Source organism: Danio rerio, chromosome 14 (assembly GCF_052040795.2).
Source record: "Danio rerio strain M-AB ecotype USA chromosome 14, GRCz13ab, whole genome shotgun sequence".
Lineage (NCBI taxonomy): Eukaryota > Metazoa > Chordata > Actinopteri > Cypriniformes > Danionidae > Danio > Danio rerio.
In genome coordinates, this window is record NC_141034.1 from 30,253,355 (window position 1) to 30,266,646 (window position 13,292).

Genomic DNA, 13,292 nt, shown 5'->3' on the forward strand with positions numbered 1-13,292 from the left:
TTCAGTGTATGAACATGAATGGCTGTTGTTTTTGATCCAACAGCACAAAACTACATGATAAAGGCTGTGAGTTTGCATCATGATGATGATACATGGGGAAAACAGATATTTACCTTCCTACTGTGACTAAAACATGTAGTAGTAATGGGTCATTTTTACTTAAGTACATTTTTGAGGCCGTACTTCTTTACTTTTATTTTAGTACAAAAAGTTGTCAGTACTTTTACCAGACTTTTACCAGAGTCATTTTAAACATGAGTATCTGTTCTTCTTCTTATAAGAGTAAAGAGTAAAGGATGTGTGTACTTTTGCCATCTCTCTTTTTTTATTGTTTAAGTTTTATATTTCTTCTGCAACTAGCGGAAATAAAAATAAGTTATCCTTTTTATATTTTTACAAGTTAGCCTTTTTACATTTTTATACATTTCCAGAAATCCATTTGAAACTGTCTTTAAAAAACAAACCAATGTATCCCAGTGTATGTATTGCAGTGTGGGGAGACTTTTGGTCTTATGTGATGATGTCTTGTAACACAATTTAAAATTACTCACCAGGTTTTCTTTATAATATTGTACTAGTGTCCATATAACCACTGTATACTCCTGGCTTTATATTTAGTAGGCCTACCAGTGATCATTTGTAATATGTGTGTTTGTATTATTTTGTCATGAACCAGAAGAAAACAATAAAAAAAAATTTAATTGAAAAAAGAAAACAAATTATCTATTAAATGATATTATATGTTGTTTTCTAATAAAAGTTTCCTGTTTTATATTATTATTTCACTGCTGATTGCACTTAAAGTACATCCTGTGACAAACCACCCAAAAAAATCTAGCTCTGAAATCAAAGCATTTCTCTAAATATAAAAATATTCTCTCTTTCAATAAATCCCACCATTCATAACGCCAAACAATTTACTTCAAGAGATATATTTTAAAACAGCCCTTACCAGTCACAGGGTTTATCATGAATCTGCCATCTTCGTTGCCAGATATGATGGAATATCTCACAGGCTCGTTTTCAGTGGCGTCTTTGGTGAGGGCAGACACACTGATCACCTCTGAGCCGACCTGGGATGATTCTGCTATCTGTACTGAATACTCGGAGCTGAGGAACAATGGCTGGTAATCACTCAGAATCACCACATGTACTGTAATCATGGCGAAGGAGAAGAGATGGCGAGGGAGGCCTCGGTCAGTGGCTTTTACTTTCATCTCATAAGTGGACTTGGTCTCATCAGCTAGAGATCGCTCCAATCTTAGAACGCCGGAGATTTCATCTAGAGAGAAGAAGCCACTGTCGGCACCTTGAAGAGAGTACCGCACCTCTGAGTTTATACCTGGAAAAGTTATATAAGACAATATTCTCAGTATTTGAGTGCAGGAATGACAGAACAGCAGATCAACAGATGGATAAAATGCAATCTGGAGTCTTGACATGATCATTTCAATCAAATAATCTATAGGATGAGAGAACTCTTTTTTTAAAGAATGTTTAAACATTTACATTCTCAAAATGACTGAGATCAAATCAAATCAAAGAGGGTGGAACTTCACAGATCACAGATAACAAACTGAACTGACACAACTGAATATGACACAACAAGAAAGAGTATCCAATTTTGTGCTTTCATCAAATTATGGAAGATTTTTCCCAGAGTTTAAAAAAACAAAAAGATGTTTATCTTAAACTTATAAGGGTCTTTATATAATATCAAAATTCTGATTTTTCTTCTCAGAATTGTGTGTTTGCAATTTCAGGTTATAAGCTGAAGGATATAAACGCATACATCTGCCAATTCTTCATTTTTCCACAGATTTTAGATTTCATATCTCACAGTTTCGATGAACTCTCCCTTTTGGGAAAACTGTTGCCTATCTAAGGTTCATTTATATAAATAAAATTGATTTATTTGTAAACAGAATTCTTGTAAGCAGAAATTTACGGTGGCCAAGAAAGCTTAACATGGCGCAATTTAAGAAAACACGTGCAATAACGAAAAAATGCTAGCAAATTAAGAACGCGGCGCATACACATCAAAAAAGCACACTGCATTTTTTCATAAAGCAAATAAATTAATAAAATGCATTGCCTTTTCTCACAATGTAAACAATTTACGAAAACACACTGCATTTTTTCACAGCGCAAACAATTGATGAAAACATGCTGCATTTTCTTCACAGCACAAACAATTTACAAGACGCCCTGCATTTTCTCACAAAACTTGCAAAAACATCAGAACACAACAGAAATGTTTCAAGTGGACCCAAAAAAACGTGACAAACACTGCTGTGCCGTGACTATTACTCGGTGAAGTAGTAGGTGATGTTTAAAAGGTGAGTTTTTTTATTTGTTTATTTTAATAATTTCGATTCCCTTGTCTTTAGTATTTATTAGCCTAAATAACCATAACCTATTGTACTGTAATGTGAGGTATATATTGTAACATATTATATATACCTCACATTTTAGGGTATTTTTGAAACATCTCTGTTGTGTTCCATGCTATTTGAAAGTGTTGTGAGAAAAGACAGTGCATTTAATTAATTTGTTTGTGTTGTAAGAAACTGCAGCGTGTTTTTAAAAAATGTCTTTGAGTTGTGAGGAATTGCAGCATGTGTGCTGTCAAACTGATGAAGATCTTTTCTTAATTTGCTGGTGTTTTTTGTAATTGCATGTGTTTTCTTAAACTGCAGTACATTGAGCTCTCTTGGCCACCGTAGAAATCTTCCTTTTCCCAATTTTCTTTAGGTTTAATATTAAACAAAGCAAATTAGCATGACAGTATTAAATTAATTTTCATAATGTCAAACACAAAGCATAAACCAGTGAAAGTTAGGTCCAAAGACACAAAGCCGATGACGATAACTAACATACAGGTGCATAAATAGGCATGTTTATTTGGGTGTTAGAAAATGTGGCAAATACTGGTACACTGATTATCGCAAACTTTAGTAATCATAGTAATTTACTGTACACACTCTCCTCCCTCCATCAGTGAGAGTAGATTTTTACCCAAAGAGAAGGTTTGCTGTGGCACTGTTTTCAAGACGTGGTTACAGTCTTGGGCCTTGATAGCAATATTAAGTCATAAAAATTATTTTAGTTCATTTAAATACACTAATGACTATTACACTTAGTAATGTTCACATTGTGAGATTAAAAAAAATTGTGTTCTTTGCACAATATGTTTTGAGACGACAATATCACTAAATCACTTGTTAAAGACATTAAATAAAGGTCAGAGTAGCTCAAATTCACACGAATCTCTGTAATGGCAACTGCATGTTCACACACATTTTCAGGTGTGGTCTGTCCCTCCCTAATCGTGTTTCTCTGTCACAGATTCAATCCCTCATACGATGCCGCATACCTTTAAATTTACAACCTTCCTGTTGCGGGTCAAGTAAAAAAATCTGGGGTGCTTTCAGTGCTTTTTAAGTGGATAAGCCATAAAGAGCCTTTGCCTTTTTTTGGCTTTGCGCAGCCATTCGTGAAGAGAAACATTGCCATACCTGTGTCTGGGTCTTTGGCATAGATGACAGCAATAGGCGTCCTAATGGTTGTGTTGTCAAACACTGTGACTTCATAATGGCTTGTGGAAAACTGTGGCGGGTTGTCATTCATATCTTGCACCATAAGTGTGACGTCTGCCTGGCAAGAGCGGCCACCGCCATCAGTCGCTTTAACAACTAGGTCATACTCTTTTTCTCGCTCCCGGTCCAGCACAGCGAGGGTGAATAGCTCTCCTAAAAGAGAGGAAGGAAAAAAAATACAAGGCATTATTAAAAATGACAATACCAGGGGAGGATTAGACAGTGTGTTGTAACATGTACGGTATCTGAGACGAGCCTTGACTAGTTATTTGTTTGATAACTGAGTGCAACGGCTTGCTGTCTCAGAGGTAGTGGCTTAATTTCATTAAAATGGCTGCAAAAACAAAGAAAGTTGCTGTTTCAGGAACTTCATACGACTGAGCTGGACACAATCCTTTGTTTTTCCAACTTTGCCCAAAGCATTTCATGCATAATGTTTCTCATAACCCAATATAACCGTTTTAAAAGATGTGACATTTAGATAGGATGCCCTGGAATAGAGCACCTTGCATATCATAAATCACACTCTCATTGTTTAGCAGGAATTCCAGGAGTTCTAAGAAAGAAAGTTGCCTCTTATCTTCTTTGTTGAAGGTTTAAACAGGGAAGGCTACTAGAGATGTTTTAAAGTTACCTGTTTTGGGGTCAAGATGGAACTTGTCTGCATTAGGTCCATGAAGAGTGAATGACACCTGACCATTTGTTCCAATGTCCGGATCTGAAGCAGAGATCTTCAGGATAACCTTGCCTGATGAAGAATTCTCCATGACTGCTTCAGTGTACTGCAACTGTAAAAAAAAGGGTAAAAGTTATTAAATAAATATTTTCCATGTGGGTCTAATTTACTAATCAAATAGTTTGCCACCAATCAACTTTCTGTTGTATTTTCTGAACAAGCAAAACACTTTTACAATTCCTACTGTAGCATGTGCTAGCATGAATGATTTTATATTTGAGGGTAATGTTTAGTGAATGAATTTTTTTTTAACAAATGCATTTCTTTCTTTTTTTTCCCAAACAGTCCTGGATACTATGCCATCATTTAGTTTTTCCTACATTTATTTGTTTTGTTTTGTTTTTTGTTTTGCTTGTTTATTCATTTCTGTGCAGAGGCCCCTAGTGAATAAGTGAATAAGTGCATACTTACTTGCTCACAGAAAGGACTGTTGTCATTGAGGTCAAGAACATGGACCTCCACATTGGCAGAGGTTTGAAACCTTCCATCCGTGGCTATTATTTTTAGAGTGTATTTGTCTTTGTCCTCTCTGTCAAGTGGACTTTTGGAAATCACCGTCCACTCCTCCCCTACCGCTGTGACTGAAAACTGGCCCAGCGGGTCTCCATCTTTAGGGATTGAAACACCAAAGGTATTTGCTTAAAACCAAAATACACAACTTTACCAATGCAAAATTGTTTATGCAACAGTCAAAGAAAAAATAAAATTTCAAAGCTGAACTATAAAACCAGACTGCACAGAGGAATAACAGAAGTCAGTTTCTTTAAAGGTCCCATAAAATAAAAATAACGTTAGATGTTAGAATTAGTATTGTTAGATTTTAGGATATCTATAAGCTAGTGCTCTCCAAAACAGTGACAACATTTGCGTTTAGAAGATATAAAACGGATACAACATGTACAGTTTGTCACTTCTGCCTAAATGGAGCAACATTTGTTTTCACTTCACCTCCTATTACAGTTTCACATCAAATCATAACCAATCAAATGCTTTATAGTATCCAACATGCCCTGCCCTCTTCATGAAGCTTCTTATTTCATTTAATGTGCTTGTGCTCAATCACTCTCACTGTCAGAATGGTGACAAAAACAAAATGCTATTGGCTGTTTTTTTAAAGTGGATGAGCTACACTATGTCCCACCCTCTCTTCATGTTTCAGATGAGATTATGTGAATCATTGAATAAAAAAAAAATGCATATTTCAAAGCACTTCACGGGACCTTTAACAATAAAACTGTATTAATGGTAGAAGAGTGAACCTACACTGGTCTCACGGTTCAGTTTGGTTATAATTATCATGCCATTGATTCGATTTCTCTGTGCATCACTGTGCATTGACGATGCTTTCCATACACAATTTTATATTGTACTTTACAGCACAAAAATTCTTGTATTAAAAATATGAATATATTTATATTTATATATTATTTGTAATACAATTTTGTCCTTTAATACAAACAGTCAGAACTGTACCTTTAAAAACTCAAATACACGCACAGAACAACATGAGCATTTAGAGCAAACAAATCCTGCTCGCTTTCTGAGCCTTGTCGAGTGAGCTCTTACACCCCTATGACTGGTCTAGCGCTCAACAGAAAAGGCTGCGATTGGCTCTAACGCTCTGGTTCTATTCACTGATGATAAACAATGATAAACGGCAGCGGCAATCACAGCTGACCCATGATAGACACAGAGGAGAAAACTTGTTCTACAGACAAGCATTTGTGTCTGGATTAACAAGTATCGCTGTAACAGCTGAGAGGAGAGCTGAGAGCAGCAGTTTATTCGCGTTTGCCTCCCTAGCCATAGTCAGCTACCCCAATATAGTGCATATGAGATAAATGACGTCAGTACGTAATGACCGGTTAGGATCTATTACTGAACCGATACCAAATTGTTTGTGTCTGCATCGTGATGCACCAAAAAAACATTTAATTTTGACACCACTAATAAATGGCCATTGGGCATAAATTGAAGTACATAATTTGTACATACCTGTTATGTAACATACAATCTGTCTATTTTCTGCAGACACGTCTTTATCAGCAGTTGTCAGAGTGACAATGTTCTCTCCAGGCCTGCTGTTTTCTAGGATGGACCCTTGGTAAAGCTCTTCTGTAAACTGTGGTGGGTTGTCATTTTCATCTGTAAGAGTCACCTCGACTAGAACCGAAGCCGACTGTTTGAGTGCGTCACCATGATCAGTGGCCACCACGAAAAATCTGTGAAGCTGTTTGGTCTCTGAATCAGCCTCCTTTAGGGTGGTAATCCAGCCAGTTTGCGAATCAATGGCAAACATATCACCAATGTCATCTGACTCCGGCTCAAGTGTATATGAAACTTCTCCATTGATGTTTGCATCTGCATCATTTGCAGTAACTTGAATGACTGTAGTACCAGAGGGCAAATTCTCAGCCAGGAAGGCCTTATATGTGTCAGCTTCAAACATAGGCTTATTGTCATTAACATCTTGAACCTCTATGTGAACAGACACAAGAGATGCTACATTGGTGCCATTGTGATTCCCTTGAGCGATTACATCAATCTTGTACATCTTGGTTTTTTCATGGTCGATATTGTTCTGCAAAACAACTGTGCCGCCATCTTTGTCAATAGCAAAAGAAAGTTCTTTGTTACTGTCTAAAGTGTTCCCATTGACCAAGCTGTAGATCAGTGGCATGTCAGCGTCTGCTTTGACCGTGCCTATTTCATATCCTATTGGGAGGTCCTCAGATGCTGAGAATGAGTACAATGGCTCTGTAAACCGGGGCAGTATGATCTCCGGTGGGACCACCTTGACTTGCACTGGCACAGAGGAGTTGTAAAAAGGAAAGCCTCCATCTCGTGCCTTGACTTTGAAGTTGAAAATTTTATTCTCCAAACCAACCAGACTCTCTTTGACACTGACTACTCCAGTAAAGGGGTTGACCTCGATAATGTCTTCTGTAACCTCGTCTGCTTCTTCTACTGTATAAGTGACATCAGCATTTTTACCTTCATCTGCATCATAAGCCATTATTTGTATCACTGGTGAGCCTTTGTTCACTGTAGATTGAATGGAAATATCATACTCAGAGGCTTTAAACTGAGGAACATTATCATTCTCATCTGTTAGAATAATCTTCACTGTGCAAAACCCCACTCTTCCTCCTCCATCCTTAGCCATGATCTTAATAGCAATTACTCTCTGTGATGGATTTTCTCTGTCTAAAGGTTGAGAAGTCACAATTTGTCCGTCTTCATTGATGGCAAACTTCTCATCGGCAAGCTTGTTAATGATGGTGTAGTCGACACTGCCGTATGGCCCATCGTCTGGGTCAATAGCAGCCAGTCTGATCACACGAGTTCCCACTTCTGCATTCTCTGCCAGATCTGCCTCGTAAATGTTCTGGGTAAAATAGGGGCTGTATTTGTTGCCATTTGTCATGTCAATGTTAACGGGGGCAGTCTTCTGAAACACACCGTCTGAAACTGCAACTGTGAGGTTATAAAATGGATCCAAGTTTCTCTTGCACACATTAGAGAATGAGATGAGTCCAGATGATTCATTAATAGCGAAATATCGGCCTTCATTGCCTGACAGAATCTTATATTGAAGGTCATCCTTACTATCGGGGTCTGATGCTTGAACTTTGATAACGATGTTGCCACAAGTGGCCATTTCATCAAGAGATGCCCGATAAGATGGCTCGCTAAAATCTGGAGGGTTGTCATTAACATCTATGACGTTCACAATAATGTGAGCCTCACCACTCAGCGGTGGTACCCCTTTATCTGTGGCTTTCACTTTTAAAGTAAACTGCTGTGTACTTTCATAGTCCAATACTTGTGTAGTCACCAAAACTCCACTTAGAGGGTCAATTTCGAAAAAATGACTCTCTTTGTCAATCAGTTGGTAAGTTGCCTCTGCATTCTTGTCTGCATCTCTGTCAACAGCTGAGACTTGTAAAACAGATGTGCCTATTGGAAGGCCCTCAAACACATCTGCAACATAAGAAAGATTCTGGAAGACTGGGGCATTGTCGTTTATATCTTCCACGTCAATCTCTACTTTGGCTTCAGCAAATGTACCAGACACGGAATCAGTGGCACGAACAGTCAAAATATGCTTTGTTTCACTCTCAAAGTCTAGGAAATCAGTGACACTTAAGACCCCAGTTTTGAAATCGATGTTAAATAACCTGGAGGCGTTGTCTTCCTCTAGATTGTAGATAAGGCGGTATCCTTCTGGATTTCTTGCCTGCACATGCAGGATTGTTGTAAAAGGAGTAATATTCTCAGGTAATTTCAACGGGTAGTACATGCTTTGAAATATTGGATGAGAACGATTTTGCACTTGGATATATATTGTTCCAATGGCTGACAGACTCGGCTGACCATCATCTGATACCAGTACAGTGAGAACATATTTATTCATAGACTCAAAGTCTAAGGGTCTTTGTAGTGATACATCTCCAAGATAAAGGTCGATTCTGAAGAGGCCGAAATCATCTTCTAGGGAAAAAATTATAGATCCATTCTCACCAAAATCATTGTCGGTTGCTAGCACTTGAAAGAGTACGTCCCCTGGTTCGGTTTCATCAGATATCAACAGTGTTTTGGGCAAATTCAATATTTCTGGTACATTGTCGTTTACATCATCTATATAGACCTTAACATGAGTGACATCCACACGTGGTGGACTCCTAAAGTCTCGGACCTCCACAGCGACATCATACACATCCTGCTCTTCACGGTCAAACGGAACACCAGTGGTGTGAAGGACTCCAGATGATGGAATCACTGCAAATTTCCCATGTGGGTTCAAGACAGTGAACTGCAAGGGCTCATTCAGGTAAGTACCTGTTGCTCTAAGGACAACTAAAATTTTCACAGAGGTAGAGTTCTCCAGAACAGTTGCTACATGTGCTCTGTCTTCAAATTTCAGACTAGATTTTGTTGCATTGGTGATATTCAATTTCACTACGGTAGTGTCTTTATATAACCCATCGAATGCAGTGATCTTTAGCTCGTTATGAGACTGTAATTCAGACGAATCATTTACTGAAATTACTCCAGTTGACTGATCTATTTTAAATGCATTTTTGTTACTATTCTCCAAAATCATGTAGGTCACTGCTGAATCGGCATCATGAGCTGTCACCTGGATTACTTTCATGTCTTGGAAAACTGGCCAAGTGAGGGCAATTTCATATACAGGTAAAACAAATTTGGGAGGACAATCATTAAAGTCCAAAACACGAATGATTACTTTGCAAGGCTTGGAAGCACTCAGTGATGGCTCACCAGAATCCCACACCTGAACACTGAAGAAAAATTCAGGTGTTGCCTCAAAGTCAATCAAAGATTTTAAGGAGATGGTTCCCATGCTCGGATCTATTTTAAACACTTCATGAGCTGCAGGCTCAAGAATTTGGTAGACCAGAAGAGCATTTGTGTCTTTGTCCGCATCTGATGCCTTGATAACTAAAGGCGTGTTGTTCTCCCCAGTCACCATGCTGTTTACAGGAGCAGACTCACTAATCTGCCCATAGTATACATCCTGATGGAAAACAGGAGCATTGTCATTGGCATCTATCACATAAACAAACACTACAGCATCAGATGAGATTCCTGCCGTATTTGTAGCACTTATTTGCAAATGGTAGCTGCTGTGCTGCTCAAAATCGAGTGCATTTTTGACTGACAGCAGTCCGGAGTTGATGTTGATGTGGAATGTCCCATTGGGGTCGCCTTCATTGATTCTGTACAGCACTGAGGATGGGCATCTGGCAGAGACAGATAGCACAGGGGATCCTGGAGGCATGGCCTCACTTATCTCAGTGATGTATTCTTTGGAGGAGAACCTGGGTGGTGTGAATTCAGACAGCTTTATAGTGATCGTAACAGGGCAAAGGGCACTACGCTGGGGAAAGCCCTGATCAGTGGCTTTTACGGTGAGGTGATAGTGCTCTTGCGGAAGTCTGTCTAATGCATCAGATACACGAATGCTTCCTGTCCCTTGGTCGATTTTAAAAGCACCATCCACATTCCCACCTGGACAAAAAAGAAAGATTGTTTACTCAAAGAGAATTTTGTGTTAAATGTCATAAGTGGATTAAATGTGATTATCATTTTTTAATTGCCACCCAAGAGTATTTACAAATGCCGCATTAAAATTAAGTTTTAAGGCAAGCCTTTCTTCATTTACATCTGTGCTTTCCATACACGCTAAAGACAAGTTAGTTAAAATGCAAAGGTAACAGTGCTCCAGGCAAAAGTCTTACCGGAGTGAAACGAATAAACAATATCTGCATTGCTCCCTGTATCCTTATCCAGGGCTTTAACTCTTAGCACTTCAGTGCCTGTAAGTGCTAGATTACTTATGATGCCCTCATAATGAGTATCCAGAAACGATGGGATGTGGTCATTGCAGTCCTCCACATGAACGACAACCTTCGCAAAGTTCTTTTTTATTGGGATCTTATCATCTCGTACCTGTGAAGATAAAGCACATGGGTCAACCTGTGTGGTACATGAGATAACATCTGAACACAAATGTTTTCTTTTGCCCTTTTAGAATTTTATCAAGGTCAAGACTTTTCAGGAATGTGGATTTATGGTATTGTGCTCTGACCCCTTCTGTCCCATTATGTGAGGGAGTCAAGATAAATAATCACATTCCAGTAGGACTAATGACTACGCATTTTCATGCCCAATTAATCAAAGAATCACATTTTGTGACTTGCGTGTAATTGCAACAGATTGCACTGGCTGTTGTTACATTTACATAAGACCTTGAGATGAGAGTCCAGTTCAGTCAAGTCAAGTGTCACTTTACCATCACAATCAGAGTATGAGTGGAGATGGTCTCGTAGTCAAGCTCCTCTTTTAAGACAAGCACGCCACTCCTTTGGTCCAGGTGAAAGTACTTGAGGCTTTCCGGATTGAGGCTGCTGTGGATGCTGTAAAAGAGTCCACTACTAGCATCTGCATCATGGGCACTGATGTGAAGGATCTCCTTCCACGGGGATGTGTCCTCTGGCACTCTGACCTCATAGAGACTCTTCAGGAACATGGGCCGATGCTCATTTATATCCACTACTTGAATGTAGGCCTAGAAAAAAAGACAAACCACCACTCTTTCAGCTGTTCATTGCCTTAAGTAGGACATATTAAAATGCTGACCTAATAACAATGGTAAATCTTTCATCTCGCATTAGGTTGCAGAGGTGCATTGCAATGAATTTATTGACTCTGCGATCAATGTGTGATGGATTGGGCATGTGTGTTCATACCTGAGTGGTTATAGTCTGAAATCCATCTGTGACTCTGACTGTTAAGTTGTAATGAGATTTTTTGCCTGCATTCAGACGTCTAGCTTTCACAATGCTGCCGGTGTTCTTTTCAATGTAGAAGTCCTGCTCTTCATCACCACCTAAAATACAACATTAGCTGTTGGTTAGAACAGTGGTTATCAACACAAGTCAGATAGTTGTTTTAATGTAACCACATGAGGAAATTAAAGAACCATTATAACAATATATAGCAGCCCACATACAACAATATATATATATATATATATATATATATATATATATATATATATATATATATATATATATATATATATATATATATATATATATATTGTTGTATGTAGGCGGATATATACTGTTATTAAGGATATATATATATATATATATATATATATATATATATATATATATATATATATATATATATATATATATATATATATATGAATATATCCGCCCACATACAGCGACAAGTAGTAGACACTCTACAGTTTGACTAATATTGCTGCTGTTTTTGAATCACAGATATTATGCTAGGGAATCATTCAAATACTAACTCTGACGTTTGTGAACTGGCAACGGTTTCTGCTGTTCTGACGTCAGCTGCAGATGTTAATGAGTAGTGGAAGAAAGTAGTTCCTCGTACAAAAATGTTTTTGAGTCTCCGTGTTAGATTTTTAAATTTTTTTACACACAATTATGCTGTCAAACTGACGTAAAAACGCAATATCACATAAGTAGAAGTCCCACCAGTGCTGACATACAGCCTTATCACACTGCTACTCTTGTGATATTGCTCATTATATATGTGTATATATATATATATATATATATATATATATATATATGTGTATATATATATATATATATATATATATATATATATATATATATATATATATATATATATATATATATATATATATATATATATATATATATATATATATATATATATATATATATATATATGTATATATATATAATTGTAGAGTAGTTAGTCTCTTTAGTTCTCATTAATGGACATGCTTTAAAATTATGTTCATGGTATTTTGACACATAGTCATTTGTCATTTTGTTAGCTGGTCAATTAAACATGATTCCTGTTTTGTTTTTTCCATTTAATATTACATTAAGTCATGCATTTCAAAATAACATAATTACTATAATCCATAACAATAATAGCTTACTAAAATGCTTGCTTGCTGTTTTTTTGTGTTTTGACTCTAAATTACATAGGTGTATACAGACAAGTGCTTTTAGTTAGTAATTTATGTAATCTTATAAATTCTGAAGCACTTCATTAAGATTACAAAACATGATTTAAGCCATACTGCGCATTTCTGATTGCTTAGATCAATATTAATCAGTATTTTAATTTAATATTACTAAGATTAAAACATTGAATTGTTAGATTTTCTTTTTCAATTAAACATTTGCTGTGCTATTCATATATAAAATAAAAACCTATGGGCAAGAATACACCTCCCATGTTTTACCATCAACACTTCAGGATGAAACTTTGTGAACCCATATGCATTAATTCAGGGCTGAGTGAGTAACATGAAGTGTTATGACAGTAAGATTCAGAACTATAATCCACGTACAATCCTCAACAATTTCCTTCTGCAGAATAAGTAGACAAGCAACACGCACGCA

General features: G+C 37.2%; 1 protein-coding gene across 1 annotated transcript in view; it reads right to left on the reverse strand.

Moving 5' to 3' along the window:
- Positions 1-13,292, reverse strand: part of fat2 (FAT atypical cadherin 2) — a 73,905-nt gene that overhangs the window by 42,892 nt on the left and 17,721 nt on the right. The window contains exons 7-14 of the mRNA XM_087281517.1: positions 11,613-11,752; positions 11,156-11,431; positions 10,602-10,812; positions 6,331-10,371; positions 4,747-4,943; positions 4,234-4,387; positions 3,519-3,752; positions 953-1,342 (exon numbers count right to left, since the gene is read on the reverse strand). Coding sequence (XP_087137643.1) covers positions 953-1,342; positions 3,519-3,752; positions 4,234-4,387; positions 4,747-4,943; positions 6,331-10,371; positions 10,602-10,812; positions 11,156-11,431; positions 11,613-11,752 — 5,643 coding nt within the window. The remainder of the gene's footprint in view (positions 1-952; positions 1,343-3,518; positions 3,753-4,233; positions 4,388-4,746; positions 4,944-6,330; positions 10,372-10,601; positions 10,813-11,155; positions 11,432-11,612; positions 11,753-13,292) is intronic.